Source organism: Triticum urartu, unplaced genomic scaffold (genome assembly GCF_003073215.2).
Source record: "Triticum urartu cultivar G1812 unplaced genomic scaffold, Tu2.1 TuUngrouped_contig_7265, whole genome shotgun sequence".
Lineage (NCBI taxonomy): Eukaryota > Viridiplantae > Streptophyta > Magnoliopsida > Poales > Poaceae > Triticum > Triticum urartu.
The window spans coordinates 21,909-42,907 of NW_024118095.1; the positions used below are offsets into that span (position 1 = coordinate 21,909).

The 20,999-nt window shown below is 39.7% G+C and overlaps 1 protein-coding gene across 1 annotated transcript; it reads right to left on the minus strand.

Annotated features, from left to right (window-relative positions):
• Window positions 1–10,655: 10,655 nt before the first annotated feature.
• On the minus strand, window positions 10,656–19,762 carry LOC125531498 (AT-rich interactive domain-containing protein 6-like; the record flags this gene model as incomplete). Its single annotated transcript, XM_048695889.1, has 11 exons — window positions 10,656–10,760; window positions 10,841–10,933; window positions 11,093–11,143; window positions 11,347–11,413; window positions 12,091–12,163; window positions 12,293–12,383; window positions 13,268–13,313; window positions 13,466–13,518; window positions 14,500–14,539; window positions 14,631–14,794; window positions 19,754–19,762. Coding segments are annotated over 11 exons (792 nt in total), but the record flags the coding sequence as incomplete, so codon positions are not given.
• Window positions 19,763–20,999: the final 1,237 nt, after the last annotated feature.

Genomic DNA, 20,999 nt, shown 5'->3' on the forward strand with positions numbered 1-20,999 from the left:
TTTCCATGGCTAACCGTATCCATGGGTGCCCTCCATACCAACACTTTCTAAGGAATTTTTTATTTGACAACATGAAGTAAATTCATTTTTCATTTCGGGACTGAGCATCCCTAATACCTTTGCCTTACTCTCGTGCAATGACAAGTGAATAAACACTCATCGTGAATAACACATCTAGCATGGAAAATATTAGCCACCCCTCACTGCCTCCCGAGCGGTACGAACACACAAAAGAGAAGTTTATTTTGAAAATTAGAGATGGCACATACAAATTTGCTTAGAATGGCAAAAGAATACCACATATAGGTAGATATAGTGGACTCATGTGGCAAAACTGGTTTAAAGGTTTTTGGATGCAGAAGTAGTCATCATACTTACTGCAAAATGAAGGCTAGCAAAAAGATTGAGAAGCGACCAACCAAAAAAGGAATAATCTCATAAGAAAGCATTAAGCATAATTAACACCGAATAATGTACCACAAGTAGATGTAATTTCATTGCATGACTATTGACTTTCGTGCTTGCATAGGTAATCACAAACCTTAACACGAATATTCTTACTAAAGCATAATTACTCACCAACATGACTCACATATCACATCATCATATCTCAAAACTATTACAAGGAATCAAGTTCATTTTGTCCAATGATCTTCATGAAAGTTTTTATTATATCCTTCTTGGATATCTATCACTTTGGGACTAATTTTCATGTGTTGATTTTCATAAGCTCAAACAAATATAAGTTAAGATCATCAACATAATATTTCTTTCTCTCAAATTAATTTAAGTGAAGCAAGAGAGAAAGAATTTCTTGAATTTTTTACTAAATCTCAAATAAATCTAAGTGAAGCAAGAGAGCATTTCTTCAAAAATGACTAAGCCCAACGTGCTCAAAAAGATATAAGTGAAGCACTAGAGAAAATCCATAGCTCATACAGATTTAAGTGAAGCAAAGAGAGCAATTCTAACAAGTCATGGTATAATTTTGCCTCTCTCAAATAGGTGTGTCCAGCAAGGATTCATGACTTAAAACAAAAAGCAAAACAAGCAAAGACTCATGTCATACAAGACACTCCAAGCAAAACTCGTAGTATGTGACGAATAAAAATATAGCTTCAAGTAAACACTAGTACGCGTCGGTGCTATACAAACGGTTTTAAACCCCTTATCGCGACGACATTTGGAACCGTCGCCTAGTGAGTGACGGCGATAGGGGGGTCCTTCCCACACGACCCAGAAACCATCGGGGATATGCCCTCCTGGCACACACGCTCAGCAGAATGAGGTCGTGTGCGACCGGTGAATGCTCAAATACGGAAATACGTACAATAGAGCTAAAAAAATACAATTATACAGGCAAAATTGGTTCCGGTCGCAAGTACATCCCACATAGTTAGTCCCCGCTAAATGTTTCCGTTCGTATGTACATCCGACATAGTCGCTCCAAGGAAAACGTTTCCGTTCACAGGTACATCACACACAATTTTTCCCGTTAAATCATTTGTGATAGCGTTGCCATTGCACACGATATTTATAATTTTATCGTTTGCGTTATTGAATGCATCTCACACGGTCCATAGAAGAAACTGTGTGGCAAAGGCTGTCCATCACACACAATTTTTATGTGATAAACGTTTGCGCAAGGTGGCCTAACACAAACAGTTTTCAAGAGGATGTCGTGTGTGCAGTGGAGATTGATCCAACACGGTTTATTTCTAGAAACTGTGTGCATTGCCCGAGGTCATCACCCACGGTATTTTTTCAATAACCGTTTGCAATAGCAAAACCCAATTAGCAGGCCAATTCACCATTAGTAGGCTAATTGCCCTATTATTAATAATCCATTTATTAATCTAATTGATATTCATATTAAGCACATAATATATTTCATTTCCATATTAAGGAAGCAAAATTTCATAACTGAAATACATCAGAGTACAACATGATATAGCTTCACCACTCAACTACCCCATTACACAACTACACCAGCACCAAGTTTCACATGCAACATGTAGAACCTTTCGAAATTAGCATCATAGACGGTATATAGAGAGATGCATCTCATCTGGAAAACTGCTGAAGCAGAAGGCGAATATTGAGCCTTCATTCATGTTGAAGGTCTTCGCAACTTTAGGCCAGTGCTTGTGGATGATTGACCGCCCGTCCTTCGTCCTCTTCAGGAACACTTCAATATAGAACCGTGGGTGTTGTATGAAAACCTTCCTCGCCTCCTGACCATAGAGGTGGTTTGAGAGGTAATCATCACTGAACTGCTTTGGAAAGGCCCGAAAACAAGAATGTGCATAAATATCTTCTCTATATTGGAAATGGGGCAAAGGAATAAAAAAGGCAAGGTATAATAGTTAGTACCATCTTGGATGGAACAGCCGATCGAAACGAGGCCTGGCGTACCGCAGAACGGAGGAAACAGGCTTGTGTTCGACCGGCCACGGTCGAAAAGGGATCCTGTTCATCGGGAGGGGTCTAGCGTACCGCAAAACGGACGAAACAGACTTCTCTTGGACCTCCTACGGTCGAAATAGGGTCCTGTTGATCGGGAGGGGTGTGGTGTACCGCAAAATGGAGGAAACGGACTTGTGTTGGAGCGCTACGGTCGAAACGGGGGTCCTGTTCATCGGGAGGGGTGTGGTGTACCGCAAAACGGGACTCCACGGGATACTGTTGATCTCCACTGTCGACTGCCTCCTCGGGCTACTGTTCATCCACCGTCGACCTCCTCCAGCCTCCACCTGTGACTGTTCATCCACGCCGTCTCCCCTCCTGCCTCCACCAGCCACTGTTCATCCACGAGCCCCTGCTCATCCAGCCTCCACCGCTCCTCCACCGGCTACTATTCAACTAGCCCTCTCCACATGGTCTTGTTCAACCACCCCTCCATGGTCTACTGTTCATCCAGCCCTCCATCGGCTAATGTTCATCCAGCCCTCCATGGGGTCCTGTTCATCCAGCCCTCCACGGGGTCCTGTTCATCCACCCCAACTTTTCATCAAGAGGTAGCATCGATCGGCTTCAGTTAGCAGCAGTAGCGAAGGAATCGCTTGGGTTCAGTTAACAGCAAGGGATCGATCGGGGTTTAGTAATGTAGCTAGTGCAATTGCTCGGGTTCAGTTAGAGCCCAACGCCTCGCTCGGGTTCAGTTAGAGCGCAACGCCTCGCACACGCGCGCGTATGTGTACGAGAGAAACGTGCAAACCTCCATCCATCGCTTGACCCCGACCACCCACCGCAACCGGGAACTCCCCAATATTTTCCTCGCCCTTGCTTCTACCATGTTTTTTCCGTCATGGATGGCCCAAAGAATGTCATGCGGCTGCATCTCCGGCCCGCCCAGGACAAAAAGCCCATTTTCTGTCATGATTTTTTGTCATAGAAGTAGGAGCCCACCACATCTATGATGATACCGGGTTTTTTCACAATTATCGTCATAGAAGTGTCATAAGCATGACAGAAAAAAAATTCGTTCGGCCCAAAATGTCATGGATGTGTCTTTTTTTGTAGTGTACCTTTCTTCAAATTTTCTTTCTTTATTTTATTTTTTTGTGTTAGTTAGATCTATTTATCAAATTTCATACAATTTAATCTATCTCAATACCGTGGAGGGATTGACAACCCCTCTTACGCGTTGGGTTGCAAGTATTTGTTGTTTGTGTGCAGGTGTTGTTTACATAGTGTTGCTTGGTTCTCCTACTGGATTGATAATATTGGCTTCATGACTGAGGGAAATACCTACCTTTTTTGTGCTGCATCATCCCTTCCTCTTCGGGGAAATACCAACACAGATACAAGCAATCACTACATGATGCCTGCAAGCCCCCGCGTCTATTTCATGTAGCAGCTTTTTGCCCTCCTCTTCGATGACACATCGCTGGAAGACTCCCACTTAGGTGCGCTTGTAGAGCTTGCCATTGATGATGGTATAGGCTTTCTAGCAACATATGATGTGGCGGGCTTCTGTTTTATCTTGCAGTAGCTCGCCTTTAGTCATGTAGGCTAGTAATGGTTGGGGCCAATCTAGTGTGATGATCACTAGCATGGCCTCGTCATAGATGGTTCTAGTTGGTGTGTCATTGTTCCGGGTTCCAGTTTCACGTGAGGTGGAGCTCGGTGCGACCTCTTTGGGGTCTTAATCTTGTTTGAGGGCTTGTGTAATATTTCCAAGGAGGTCTCATATGGCACGTGCTCTCTTGATGATCCAACTCGTTCCAAGTTATCGGCTGCGATGTTTTCTCTTCTCTTGACGTGATGTAGTTCAAGACCATCAAATTTTCCATCGAGGTCCTAAATGGCAGTGTAGGGGCTGCCATTTCGGGGTCCTTTGTGCCGAACCTCTCCATGACTTTTTGAACCACGAAGTTGGAGTCGCCCCGGCAGATGAGGTGATGAATTCCCATGGAGGTAGCGATTTAGAGCCCTGAAGGAGGGATTCATATTCTGCCACATTGTTGGAGTGTCGAAAATGGAGTTGTAGGACATAATTCATCTTGTTTCCTCTGGGGGAGTCGAGGACCACTCCGGCCCCAGGTCCTTGCACCGTCAATGACCTATCGAAGTACATTGTCCAGTACTCAAGGTCGACCTTCTTGGGGAACTGCTTGGCCTCTGTCCATTACACAATGAAGTCAACGATGGCCTATAACTTGACTACCATACGTGGCTTGTAGGAGATCGAATGACAGGAGCTTGATTGCCCACTTCACCATGCAACCTGTGCCATCCTTGTTGTTGATGATGTCAGAAAATGGTGCGTGGCTGACCACCGTTATTAGGTTTGCTTGAAAATAATGCCGCAGTTTTCTTGCGGCCATAAATACCTCATAGGTGATCTTTTAGTAGTGTGGGCACCTTGTCTTGCAGGTGTGAGCACTTTGCTAACATAGTACACCGGGTGCTATACTCGTTGTACTTTTCTGACCTCCCCTCGTTACACGGCGATGACCACGCTGACCACCTGGGTGGTCGCATCAATATAGAGTAGCATTAGTATTGACTGGGCTGGGGATGTGAGTAGTGGATTTGACTGTAGTAGTCTCTTGAGGTCTGTGTATGCTTCTTTAGCTTCATTGTTCCAGTAGAACTTGTCGCCCTTTTTGAAGAGATAGTACAAGGGTAGGGCTTTCTCTCCCAGTCATGAGATGAATCTTCTCAGGCTGCCACACATCTTGCAAGCTTCTACACCTCGCGTACCATCTCCGAGGGCTCGAGGTTTACTATGACTTCAATTTTTTCCGGGTTTGCTTCGATTCCCTGCTAGGATATAACGAACCCCAGGAGCTGTCCAACGGGGACCCCGAAGACGCACTTTTTGGGCTTTAACTTCATGCTAAAGTTGCGGAGATTGTCGAAGGTCTACTGGACGTCACCGAGAAGGCCAGAGCCCTATTTGGACTTGACGGCGATGTCGTTGATGTGTACCTATGCGCTAACTCCAATCTGCTTGTTGAAGCACTTCTATATTTTCCGATGGTACATTGCTCCTACATTCTTGAGATCGAAAGGCATGGTGACATAGCAGAAAGTTCCATACGATGTGACGTAGCAGAAAGTTCCGTATCTATTGGTACATAGAGTACGCGTCCAGAAAGCACAGGCGCCCGCACCCTGCTATGGAGTCGATTATCTGATCGATCCTAGGTAGCGGGAATTGGTCTTTGGGGCATGCTTTGTTGATGTCGGTGTAGTCCACGCACATGTGTTGTGTGTTGTTTTTATTCAATATACCATTACTAGGTTTGGTAACCACTCCGGGTGCACGACCTCCCTTATAAATTTGGCTGCGAGTAGACACACTATTTCTTCCCCTATTGCCATTCTATTCTTTGTGGCAAAGTGGCAGAGGGCCTATTTTACCGGCCTTGTGTCCTTGCGGACATTTAAGAAGTGTTCGGCCCTATCGGCTAGCACACCTGGTATGTCGGCGGGTTTCCAGGCGAATATGTCCCAGTTAGCTCGGAGGAAGGCAAGGAGCTCTTCCTCTTAGCTCTTTGAGAGGTCTCAACTGATTGTTGTCGTCTTGCTGGGGTCCTCCAGGTGTACTTGAAATTTCTTCATTTGTTTGGCTTGCTGGATATGGGCCTTGTCCTTGGTTTCCTTGGGAGCTTGACCTCCGTTGGTCCTATCCGCTTTCTTATCTTAGCGAGCTCTACAGAGGCCAAAGAAGCCTTGGCGAGCTCTACGTTGGCCTCCTCTGCCTCGTAGGATTTTTCTGAGATCCCATGTATGGTAATTGTGCCATTTGGTCCCAGCATCTTTAGCTATAAATAGGCATAGGATGGGACTGCCATGAACTTTATGTATGTGGACCTACACAGGATCACATGGTAGCCGCCATGAAAGGGGGCGACCTCAAACTGAATTACCTCACTTTGGAAGTTGCGTTCGTCTCCGAAGACGACCTCGAGCTCGATCCTCCCTAGTGGGAGGACTGGACCGCCCGGTACCACCCCGTGAAAACCCATGTCCTGACCTCCGTAGACAGGACAGTGAGATCTTCATCTTTTCTAGGGTGTTGGTGAAGATAATGTTGAGGTCGCTGCCTCCACCCACCAGGAAACGTGAGAGGCATCAACCCCCCACGATTGGATCTAATACCAGGGCATGCTTTCCTGGATGGACGATGTTATTCGGGCGATCCCCGATGTCGAATGTCACCGTCTCCTGGGACCATGCAAGGTGCTCGCTCGTGGCGCTTTCTGCCATGTATATTGCAGGTCATGCGAGCTTCTGATTTCGTCGTGCATCCGCCGTTGTGATAATCATATTCAAAGAGGCTCGCAAGTGGGCTGATGACTTTGCAGAGCCCGTGTAGTGCTCCGTTTGCATTCCCACATGACGTGTTTAGGGCTGGGCAGATTTCTGTGTCCTTCCCTTGCTCATCGTACATGTGATGGACAAGGTGTGGGGGCAAGATGTGGAAGAGTCGCCTTGAACCGTTGACGGCCAGCTTAAAAGATCCAAACATGAAGGTCTGGCCCGGCAAGAACTCATCGGCTTCCTTTGATTCTTCGCACCGGGTTAGGTCTCCGATCAACGTCGCTCGTGCCTGGAGCACCAACTGATGGGTAAAAAATACCGCCAGATCACTCGGTAGGGTTCATCACGAGGTCGGGAGTACAGGGATGGAGTCTACACACACAATTTACCCAAGTTCGGGCCTCCAAAGAGTAATACCCTATTTCCTGCTTCTTCTTGTTATTCATGATGAGGGGATACCTCGTGCAGAGGATTACTATGGTGTATGGGATTGCTGTCGTGGGTTTAGATCTAAGACTAGATGATAATGCGGACCCTAGACCTCCCTTTATATAAGAAGTGGAGGTCTGGGGTTTAAATCGAGACAGATGTGATCTATGTCGCTGCCGCGCTCTAGTCTTGGAGGGCACGAAGACCGTCTTCGTCTTCTAGGGCTCCGTTCTTGTCTTAGGCCTAACGGGCCCTGTGTTACTGATGAGCCTGGGCTCCCTTATGTTGGGTACCCCGGGTACAGAACCCTGTCAACACGTTTCTCATGTTTTTATATGAAATATCACAAATATACCTATTTAAAGTTTCCAAACTATTGTGACTACTTCTCTCTGATGGCGATGGCTTGGTCAATGGTTTATTTGGATGACTGTTAATACACACGATCTTACCTATCTCTCCTCCCCTATTGGACATGTATGTTTGATCATCTATACAAAGCAGGAGGCCACTAAACTATAATTTGTCCAAATCTTCCAACTTGTCGCGTTGGTGCTTACTAATGAGTTAATTAATTTCAGGAATCAGTAAAGTATGCGAGTTGGTATCCTAATTCATAAAATGAATAGTAGATGGAAAATTAATCCAAAAACCTAGTTAATGGATCTTATACTCTTTATCGATTTAGGTCCAAATATTCAAGATTGTGTCTAATTACATTTGGCAATGAAGTAGGTGTTGGAGATACCCATGTCCATGGATATAAAAAGTGGGATCATCAGCATAATCACCATCCATCTGATAATTATGCAATTATTTTATCATGCGCAAGATGGAATAAATCATGTTTACATCTATGAGGTTTAAACGCTTGGTGATATTAAGGTTTCTATTGTCTATCGTATGCCTCAATTTTACATAATAAGCATGATCATGAATTAATCTATAGGTTATGTTGATTACATATGAAACATTTTATCTTTCAGATGGGAAAGGGGTGGGATGGGCAGTGGTTAAGTAAATTCACTCTTTTTAACGTGCATGGTTAGTTTGATAATCCTCCATGGGACAATTTTTTGTTTCACTTTTTGACTCTCCTTTTTTAACCTAGACTCTCACTTTTTTAACCTAGAATATTTTTTAATGTATATGGTCGGTGAGATGGTCCTCCATGGTTAAATAAATTCACTCTTTTTAACTTAGACTCTCACTTTCCCTACTGTGATGGCAAATACCTTGGCTAAACCTACTTTGGACCATATCCCTTGGGTGGCTTCCACTAGTAGGAGCATCGCAAAAGGCTGGTATTTGTTTAAAAATTCAATGAATTAGAATGGACCGTTTATTTTTGCCTTTGATGGTCCACTAAATGAGATGGATGTGACATGATTCACTATGGTGTAAGCATGGCACACATGCAAACTATGCTTGCATGTATGTATTATCTAGAGAGAAAAGTGCACCATACTAGTATTGTTGAGGAAACCGTGAACTAGTAGCTACTTGGTTAGCTCGTGAATAGGAAATTAGTACACTACTCGGCAAGTTAATCGGCCATTTAATCGATTAATCGACCGATTTATCAGTTTATCGGCTACTCGGTGACCCTACGAGTAGGGATTAATCGGCAAGTTAACTGGTTAATTGGTCGAATTCTTGAGTAGCTAGCACGGATCATAATTTTATGGTTACTGTGGTAATTCTAATCGACTCTATGAACCAAATAAGTGCCCATAACTAAAATAGTTCCCCACAAAAATAAAACTAAAACTCTAGCTAAATATGCGAATGTGTTTGTTTAGTGGGGTCATATTGTAACGATTATTATGGTGGTCCGCTAATCAGTAACAACAATAATGCATTGCGAAATATGTACTATTCTGAGAATTTATGTGTCCCAAATGGAAAATAACTCACATAATAGGGAAATCTAGTTACATGCTACAAATCTTGCATTCATGCGATTGAATGCAAGCAGATGAGGCAAATAGTGAACGGCAATGACACCGACAATAGTACGATGCTATAGGCATCCTTACCTACTAGCTATAAACTTGAATTTGATTTTGAATCCCAATCGATGAAGTCCCACAATTAAAGAGTTAGTCTTTCTAAACATGTAAAAATAATCAACATTACAAACTTCTAAAACCACAAGAAACTAGCTTTAGACAATATTTATGATACAAATCATAAAACCACAATAAACTAGTTTTAGATAATATATAACAATGAACAGCCGCAGAAAACTTCGTATCAATTCATAATCATATGATCCAAATCCGAATTCAGAGGGGGATTCTGCAAGACATAGGATGTTTCCCAAGTTAGCCATTTTCAAGACATGTAGTTTGTTCAACATTAATAAAAATTGAAGAGCCTACATCTAGCTACTACAACTTACTAGGCCAGCAACATGGATAAATGACTATTTGTATTAACAATACTTACTCATGTAACATACATATGAAAGCACTTTAGTTGTGCAAAAGAATGATAATCCACTCATAAATGAAGTTCACAAATATATAGTACATGCATATTAAAATATCAACCAATTGCATGCACTCATACATGTGATACTTTGTTATCTTTGTACCATAGTAGTTGTGAAGTTAAAAATGAAATAAGGAAAAAATGCTAGCATCAAGTTGCACTAGTGTCAACTGTGTAAATTAACCTAGATAGAAGTATATTAAGAAATTTAAAAGTACACTTTACACCCTACATCCTCAAACTTTGGGAGCACATTAATGATACATTCCCCTTCCAATATGTTTTCTCTTACTTAAACCAAGGAACTACTTATGCAAGATCACTTCGGCTAATGCCGAGTTTTGTGCGGTGTTTTCCCCCTCTAGGTCACTCAATATTTTTAATGCGAAAGGAAACATCACCCTTTGCCATTCTAACTTAGTCCCTCTCTCCTTGCTTCATAGGCATGGAAGAATATGGGTAGTGAAGGGAGCAAATGAGAGGAACAATATAGTTGCTCATTCTCCATGAAAGTAAGAACAACCAAGTACATCTCGATATGGGCCCTCACATGCTCATCATGTCATAAAACAATGCATCATGCTAATTGACTTAGAATTCAAAAATGATTAACTACCGATAGAGGGGGTGGCTTCAATTCACCATAATTGACAAAGTTGAATTGGAACCAAGAACCCCAAAATTTATTTAAAAAAATTGCCCGCGTCTAACAAGTTGAGCTGAGAGTTAGGCCATCAGTCTACCGTTACCCTCACATATGAACTCGCTATTTTTCTTTACTAACGATCCAACACAAGATTTTATAGTGTTAGTTGAGACTAAAAACAATAGAGAGTTCTAAATGCTCCAAAATGATAGCTTAAATGAGAACAATGGACACTTTTATATGATATTTGCACTATGTTTAAAAGAAATTAGGATGTACCTATACCATGGCGGTTTTATCTTTTAGAGAATTATGATGATGACTTCTCAAATGCGCCACAAACATATAAACGCCCATACTGGCCAAGATTTGCCAAGGTTGTGTTGGGATCGATGCGAGAGGGCAAGTGAATTACCTATGAAAGGGGAAAGACATTTAGCTAATCTAATATAAAATGGTAGGACCATCATGATGTAGTTCAAGTGTTTGACATACCTTCTGGAAGCGAGTAACACCCCATGGATTGTCTAGTTGTGTAGGCTCTCCAGTAATTATTAAACGACCGACGGGATCTGAAAGAACTTGAAGCTACAAAAAACATGAATTAATAAATGTCTATAAGCAAACTCACTACTCCATATTTTACGACAAGCATGAGAAAAATGTATGGAAAATGAATAATTGATGAGTAATTAAACCACCAATGCATAACTACACCCCTATTGTGCATTTATTTAATTTCTATACCTCTTCACGCAGAAGACCAGGAACTAATGCATATACTTGATACTGATATTTCTGCAACAAAATATAGTTATTATGTTACAAAATACCCATACAATACACACTTTCAATATTTTTGTGCTCAACTTATGCCACCAAAACATCCACAACTTCTAGTATCTATCTGAGATCAAGAAATGGTTTCAGATAATGTAAGAAATTCATTGGCATAGTTGATATCATAGAATGAGAACTATAGCTTAACATGTGGTGCTTACAGATATAAGAACATTTATCTTCACCCAATCAGCTCGAGATCCCATATCGATGATTGTTGAGTTACTTCTGCAAATAACAATCATTTTTAGCCAACCGCATCCACGAAAACTGAAACAATAAAGCGAGAGAAATAATATGATATTATTCAAAAACTAATCCTATTGGTGGAATAGTTCTATGTGTTTTCCGTCTGACTTTGTGGTATGTCATGCTTCAGCGAGGGTGTATGCTGTATTTTCGATGACCCACTTTTCTATTTATTCATTGGGTTGGAATAATAACTAATTCATAATAAATTATGAGAAACAAAAAAATACTAAAATTTCATAAGGTACACTAGAAAATATGTACCAAAACAACTTTTCACTTATAAAGAAATGATATATTTTAATCTAATATACACTACAAAAATGGTATAAAAAACTTCGTGTTCAGAGAAGTTATGATTTCTTGAAATTATAGTTGAATATCTTTATTTTTCATAGTATTCCTATATTAATAGAGATAGATAGCTAAAATTAATAATATTATTATTATTTACATGTATTCTTATTCTTTTCTTGAGTATTTATCAAGTAATGAAATGGTGTGAAGAGGAATGTAGCAAAAAAGCTAAGTTTTCATGTGAATAAAAAGTGCATAAATGGAACTTACTTGTAAATAAACAAGTCTAGTAACAAAAACATAAATGTGAAAATGTTATGTTCAATGGTTTTTGGAGATATTTAAAAGAAGAGATTTACTGTATATTATCAACTCTGTGTTGTAAGTCTTTATCATCTTCAATGGTTGACACCGTTTTCCTCTTCAGTGAAACTATAAAAATCCAATTGAAAATATATAATAACATAAATGAGGGTAATCAATAAATTCAAGAAAAATACCAATCCTTTAGGAGTTTCATCTTTCTCCAAGTAAAGTATCCCCTTGAAATTAGAAACTTACCATTTCGTGGCGATCTCTGATAATGACATCTTTGGATTGCAAGAGTTGCAGACTCCCTTTGAAATCTTCCAAGCACACTTGTCTCACTCATCTGTAAAATAAAATTATAGTTCGCATTCAAGATCTTGGTGCCACATTTAAAAGTGCATGTTTTTTGTATTTAAGATGTATACATTATCATCCTATCAACACTATGTTCAATATATTTCATGATTTCAAATGCAAACTTAATTTTCAATTAATTTGAATCATTTTTTGTTAAATTATCTACCAACTGAGTCATATTTACTTTATTTCCTAATTTAATAGCATATGTTATGCTTGTAATGTCGCACCTCTGTTCCCAAAGCATTTTGCTTTGTCGAGGTAGATGGAATGGCCTTGAACCTACATGTGTCACTGTTTTCCATCTCATATTTAAGGAGTACCTACAGGGGGAACAATAAATGTATCTCAAATGGAGGTTAATTAAAAGAATAGTCAACTATTCTTGATGCTCTCATAATATAATTAAAAATATATTCTACTTCAATTTATCTAACCATGAGACACCACTTCCTTTTATAGGATGCTCATGATCCAGTCCACATATTACTACCACATACTCCCTCTCTAAACTAATATAAGACCGTTTAGACCACTAAAGTAGTAATGTAAATGCTCTTATATTAGTTTATGGAGGGAGTATATATCTAAATTATTTAGCATAAAATTATTCTAATTTCACTATATTGGTTGTAAAGACTAGACTACAAGCCATAAAGCCATATTGACAACTTTGTGAAACTTAAGAAAAGTCGAATTAATTTTAGTTGGTAAAGGCTCATTTTACAAGACACATAGAATATTTTAACTAAGTTTTGTATTCCACTGTTTAGCTTGGGACCCATCAGGTCATCAACCATTGCATGAATGAACCACAAGAAGACCACAACTAAAAAATATATAGAAGGGCGGGCAGAATATAAGAAGCACCTTCTTGTAGAAGTTATGAAAGGACCATGAAACATTTGTGCATGTCCTACAAAAAGATGATTGTCAAAACACATAAAACCAAGAAGGAAAATAAGATCATATGCCAATTTACTCAAGTTCATGTCATTGAACAATTTAATACGAGGTTCATAAATGAAAATTCCATCAAAATTCTTCCAGGAGAAGTGGAATTCGTACTTTGGTGGTTTAAAAGACTCTCCCACTTGGCGCCACTTTCTGCTTAATGTTACCTGTTGGTGCAATTTGTTAGTAATTAAGTATGTGATGGACATTGGATAAATATTGCAAAAACGTATTATAATAAAATATAGAGAATCACATTGTCTAATACATACAAAAATGTATTGTATATCACATTTAATTTGGTGGCTCGAAGAGTACTAACTTGTATCCCTTTCTGAGGGAAAGTGAGCATGTCATCATTTTTCTCAAAGAAACCCAATTTGCGAGTGGTGCACTAATCTATGTTTGGGTGTAAAATGTTGATGGAAATATTTTGGATAGCTATCTTTTCCATCTTCTTAATTTGGAGTTCTCTTGAAGAACATTTTGGGTACAAAATTCAATGTTAACTTAGTTTTCTCAACAAATTGTTAGTGATTGTGGTTTCCCCACCGATTGTTAGCATCAAGAGCAGTGTCTTACCACAATCTCAATCATTTTACTAAAATATACAAAAAAGCCAAGGAGGTTCATTAAATAATGAATGAATATTTTATTTATGGCAAGATACAGAACTTGGTCCAAAATATGAACCATACATGAAATAGATTGCATATAAAAAGAGTTATAATATCATTATGGTACATGTGAGTATGAATATACCACTCTTTACCCTTTTTTGGTAGAATTTGATTCCTTTCAAATAAGTAAAATACTTGAAGAAACCCAAATGATGTTATGATTGTTTAACAATTGTCACAAATATGGTAGTTGGACTAATTAAACACACAACACACTAAAACAAATAATGAATGAATCTATATTTTTTGGTTGTTTTGCATAGTTATGAAAATGAAAAGGGACAAAATTTCACCAAAATGGTGGTTCGTAGTTTATAGGATATATTCAGTTGCTTGGGATATAAGATGTGTCCAATTGAGATGTGCTAATGTAGAAAAACATATCTAGATATAAATACATAGGGTGAAAGGGAATCAAATTCATAGATCATGTTATATAGAGGGATGTAAACATCAGAGAATGATCACCTGTTTATACCCACCCAATTTCTTCACCTTTCTCCACAACCTACACAAATATAGTCAATATCAAGTTAGTAGGTTCAATATGCTCATAGAACCTTGTATCATTAAGGAATTAAAAATTATGTAGTACTTACTTAAGGTAATTCAACCCTTCGCCATAGAACTTTGGGGGCCTGAATTCCATTGAATTATCCTTGTGGAATCGTTCAAGTTCATTCATGAAATTATCCTGCTCTTCCTCAGTACCAGAGTCCTCATCACTATGGGCGTTGTCAAACATCAGTGAATGGTTTGAGATCTTTAACAACGAACTTCCCTCCTCATCTTTCCTAAATGGTGCAGGTTGAAGATGATTTTGATCATTCATATCCTCTAATGAGATACCATTTCCACTCTCCCCTCCCCCCTCGACATCTAGTACTTTGGTGTTTCCTAGAATCTGTATGCGATCAATCAAACATACGGACTCACCCAATCCGTTCCTGCCCTTACTGGATTTCCCCTCTTCTATGCCCACACTATCATCCACGGGTAGATCCGTGGTTTGTTCCACCTTACGTTCTACCTGTAAGAAAGGCGCATCATCGCCTTCAACTTGTGACATAGTTTTGTTTAGATCCATGAAATCCTAGACCTTTCACTCGAATAGCTTAGATCTAATACATCAACACCCAAAAACCTTCCTTTTGATCTGAAATCACAACTCGTGTGTTAAACAAAAGGCATGTTATTCTACTGAAACTAGGAATTAAAATACCAAAATATGGGCGCTAGATCTCAACCTAAGAAGATGGTCCTTGATACTTGGTATGCTGAGGTCGAAGACGATGTCGTGAGGCGGCGCGGTGTAGTGGGAAAACCTAATGGGAAATTTTAGACATATATATAGAGGGGGTGACTCTGAACAGAATTGGGTTGGTAGAACCACCCATTTGGGCTTCTTTCTTTTTTAACTCTTCTGAATTGTGATATGCAAATAATAAATTATACCTTTAATACCCCCCATAATCTATATAAGTGCTTGGCAATAGGTTATTGCTATTTTTAGATAGATGCCCCAGGGTTTTTTATTTTGGTAGCATGAGCTAAGAGACATTTTATTTGCTGGTGTCCTGGCTAAGGGGCCTCTCACCATGTTGACACCTGGCTTGGTGGGTTGGGCTGAGGACCCTTGTCGATTTTGGCATGGGCTACTTCGGGCAGCCTATGACATATACAAGGAAGATCCAGAAGACTTGGCACACATGACAAGATGTTGGATTCGTGGAGGAATCGACCTTGTCGTATGTAGCCGACTAGGATTTTGTACCCTAGGACCCCCTATATCCTATATAAACCGATGGGACAAGCTAGTAGACATAAATTTACCTATACTTTATACACAATCCAAGGCAATAAAAACAAGCATGGTGTGGTTTTTTATCTCTTCGGAGAGCCAGAACCTAGGTAAATCTTTTATCTCTAGTAACATCGTCCCAAGATGCCAAGCTTAGGACACCCTTCTAGGATATCCACCATATTTAGCTCTATTTGTGGTGTCCCATGCAGGTCCTGCTAGGTGATCGTCACGGTTCGATGGGACTCATGATCAACACTCAGGTCAGCACCAACACAATCTTAGTGTCGAACCAGATGTTCATCCTTGGTGGCGTGACACTCGTTGCCAACTCAAGTGGCCTCCTCGTCCAGGTCAAATCCTTTGCTCCGGGCCAGACTGTTAGGTTTGGTAGTATGGAGTTACACAATGGACTCTGTGGAGAGCTAACCTTCTCAGGCTTGGCTTCGTGCCAGTCTGAGGAGCAGCACTAGTCGCTCTCTTCAGACCCAATTTTAGATCAGGCCGAGGATGGGCGTGATAAACCTTTAACGAGATCAGTGTCAAATTGGATCCCAAACCCACTCCCCCAATGTGGGATTTCGGATCAAGCTTTGGCGGAGGGCGTGAACTTTGTTCCGGGATTGTTGTCGAATCAGATACTAAAGTCGCTTCCCATGGTTCCATTTTAGATGAAGCCATGGAGGAGTGTGAGAAATTCTTCCTGCTTGTGATATTAGATTGGATCAAGGAAATCGTCAAACCGGAGTTCCTAATCTCGGTGTCAGATCAGATCAAGGAGCTCCCTATGGGAGTCGAGTTTGTTCACTCGCCCACCACTCATCTAATTGCTATCGGCGAAGATCTTATTGTCATCCACGAAGGTACAACTGGTACGTATCCAACGTACCTATAACTTATGAAAGTATTCATGCCATGTTTACAACAATTTTATATGGTTTTGGTATTATTTGAATGTAACTAACCCGGACAGACGCTGTTTTTAGCACAACTACCGTGGTGTTGTTTTTTGTGCAGAAATAAAAGTTCTTGGAATTGGATAAAACTTTTTGGAGATATTTATGTAACAAATGAAGAATATTGGAGCAAAGAACCACTTGAGGGGGGGGGGGTCTACTGCCCACTAGGCACCAGGGCGCGCCACCCCCCTCTAGCATGCCCTGGTGGGTAGTGGGCCCCTCGAGGCCTATCTCAGCGTGAGACCGACGCCAAAAAATTCTATCAATACAGAAACCCCTAGAAATAACCCTAGATGAGAAGTTCCACTGCCGCAAGCCTCTATAGCGAAGAAAAACCAATCTAGACCCTGTTCCGGCACCCCGCCAGAGAGGAAATCACCACCGGAGGCCATCTTCATCATCCCGGCGGCCACCATGATGAGGAGGAAGTAGTCCACCCTCAGGGCTGAGGATTTGTACTAGTAGCTATGTGTTTGATCTCTCTCTCTCTCTCTCTCGTGTTCTTGATTTGGCACGATCGTGATGTATCGCAAGCTTTATTAATATAGTTGGATCATATGGTGTTTCTCCCTCTCTATATTGTTGTGATGAATTGAGTTTTCCCTTTGAGATTTCGTTATTATCGGATTGAATTCTTTTATGGATTTGAGAGCACTTGATGTATGTTTTGACACTCAACTCACGGATTCCCGAGGTGGCATTGGGGTAATCTATGCATAGGGGTTGATGCACGTTTTCGTCCTTGTTTCTCCGGTAGAAATCTTGTGGCACTCTTTGAAGTTATTTGTGTTGGATTGAGTATTATGGATCTAAAATTGTTTGATGTGTATCGTATAATTAACTCATGGATACCTGTGGTGACATTGGAGTATCTAGGTGACATTAGAGTTGGTTGATGTGTATCATATGGTGTTATTTTAGTAAGAACTCTTGGGCTATTTTTGACACTTATAGGGATAGCTCTATAGATCGATCGGAAATGAAAACTTTGAGGTGGTTTTGTACCCTACAAACTATTTCTTCTTATGTTCTCTGCTAGATAAGAACTTTAGAGTGATTCTTCATCGCATGTTGAGGGATTGTTATATGATCCAATTTTATCAGCATTGTTGAGGGATTGCACTAGCGAAAGTATAAACACTAGGCCTTGTTTCTAAGCATTGCAATACCGTTTTTGCTCACTTTTGTTGCTTGCTACCTTGCTGTTTTTTATTGTTCCTATTACAAAAATCAATATCTACTATCATTACTACACTTGTATCAACATATCTTTGCCGAACTAGTGCACCTATATAATTTACCATTGTATTTGGTGTGTTGGGGACACAAGAGACTTTTTATTATTTGGTTCTAGGGTTGTTTGAGAGAGACAATCTTCATCCTACACCTCCCATAGATTGACAAACCTTAGGCCATCCACTTGAGGGAAAATTGCTACTGTCCTACAAAACTCTGCGCTTGGAGGCCCAACACGAGTCTACAAGGATAAAGTTGCATAGTAGATATCAAGCTCTTTTATGGTGCCGTTGCTGGGGAGGTGAGTGGTTGGAATTATATCTTTAGATATTACAATTGAATCTTTTAGTTTCTTGTCTTATCATTAGTTTGGTTTATAAAAACAAAACTAGAAAAAACAGAATTGTGGTTGCCTCATATTATTCATCTTTATCAGGTCTTTCCTGGAAATGATGGAAAGGAAAATTGTGCTCAATTGATAGAAGAAGAATTCGATAAAATGTTTGGTATAAAACTATGAATGATGAGCATGATTGCAATGTTGCTAGTATGAATTCTTTGAATATCCATGATGATAATGATATGCAAAGCCACAAGCTTGGGGATGCTATATCTGATGAAGATGATATTTTAGTCCCCCAAGTTTTGATGAGAAAATTTATTACGATGAAAGCATGCCTCCTATTTATGATGATTATATTGATGAAAGTGGGTTTCGAAGAGTGTCAACTCTAGGTAATAATGATCCCACTATTTTGGAGGGTGTTGAATCTCATTGTAATAATTATGAAAGTGGATTTGGAGAGGTCATGACTTTATTTAGTGATGAATCCACTATTTCAAAACAGGTTTCAATTGATTATGACAACAAAGTTGCTATCTATGATGATTATGGTGATGACATGTATGCTATATTGAATAATCATAACCATGAAAATTGTCATCATGATTTTAATTTTCAAACACATGATAGTTATTTTCTTGAATTTGCTCCCACTACTATTGATGAAAATAAATTTTCTTATGAGGAGAGTAATAAATTTTCTATGCTTGCGAATCATGAAAAGAATGATTTATGTGATAGCTATATTCTTGAATTCATTCATGATGCTACTGAAAGTTATTATGAGAGAGGAACATATGCTTTTGCATACCTCAATAATATCAAGTTTCCTCTCTATGTGTTGAGAACTTTGAAGTTATACTTGTTTTGCCTTCCTATACTAGTTGATTCTTGTTCCCACAAATTATTTTCTCACAAAATCCCTATGTATAGGAAGTATGTTAGGCTTAAATGTGCTTGCCATGTGATTCATGATGCTCTCTTTATATTTCAATTCTGTAACATCCCAAATTTTCAATTTGGAATGTTACACATTAGGTCATCTTTGCATACCATATTTTATTGCATTTTGGCTTGATCCTAGAGATTCTACGCAACTCAAGGACCCATAGAGAGAGTTGGGGATTTCATTATTTTCATATTTGAGTTTTTCTCGAATTTTGAAAAGAGGATCGTTTGATTTTAATTATTTTCTCTTCGAATATTTCTTTTATAAAAATAAAAGAGAGGGGATAAAATGACTTCCTCAAAAATGAAGAAATATTGGAGACTTAATGTTAAAATCAAATAAGAGTTTTATTCGGATTTTTATCACTATTTTATTTGAATTAGGAAAAATATGCATTTTTCAAAATTGCACTAGAGGCCCAAATAAATGTTCACCTTGTCCGATAGATTTTTAGACGATGGGGAAAATTTATTTCAGGATTTTTGGAGTCCGTTTAGTATTTCTTTTATTCATTTTTCTGCGCGGAATATTAAAAAAAAGAGGAAACCGACTTTGGGCCGTACCCGCCCGGGACTCCGCCTGGGGGGGCTGGAGTTCACCGCCACTGCCACCGGTTTCCTTTGACCGGTTCGTTTTTTGGTAAAAACCTAGATGCATTTTTTTATTTAGATCGGTTTTATTTATTTTTTCCGGTTTAGTTATATAGGGGACGTTCGTCCGTACATTCGTTTTAACGAACAGTTTTTGCCCGTTAGCCGCAGACAGCGAACGTTCGTTCGTTAGTCTGTTCGTCAGTTTTCTTTTTCTTGGATTTTTCATGATTATTTTTGATCGCGATTTGTGATCCAATTTTTGTTTTAGTTTAACTTTTCGCTCGTTTATCGGAATCAGGTGATTCAAGCACCTAGAGTTTCGTCTCGAAGCCCCCTTTTTGTTTAATCAACTTAAACAAGTTTTTGTTACTGTAAAATTTGACTTTAGTCCAGGTTAGTAATTGAAGTTTGTTTCTTTCGCAGTTTGAGTTTCGTTGTTTGGTTTGATTTGATTCTTTTTGCAAACCGGAGTTCTTAAGTTGAACTTTCTGGTTAGATCTTCTTATTTGAGTTTTACCCGTGCATCTTTGCTTGATTGCTTATTGTATGCTTGTTTGATTGCGATAGAGTACCCGGAGTGCGAAGCGTGCTACTACGGGTCTCTAGGTTTCACGGATCATCAGCAAGGCAAGTAACACTTTGATCATATCCGTTTATCACCCAGTTTTTATGCATTAGTTTCAACCCTCAAACATTGCATGGTTAGGATTGATAACATGTGGGTATTGGGAAGTAGTTGATAAGGTAGAACCTATTACCTGATTTATTATCAAAGCCTTGGGAGTTACTTCTATGTTGCTTATATTGCTATGCTATGCTCGTAGATGTGGTTTGGGTTTGAGTGTATTCATGACAGATGTGAGTATTGTTAATTAATGGTTAACTTAAGGTGGCAACTTTAATACACATCTGGGTGGATTGAGGCACATGGGGAACCCAGTGTTGCCTGTATTTTTTGGAAATCCCGGGGTACCGTGTGATTCTCCTATGGACTGCCACCCAGGCTCAAAGGGATCATAAGATTATTCATGCTAGAAACTTCCGTGTGCAGCCACATGCCATTATGAGCTCTAGCATGGTTGAGTAA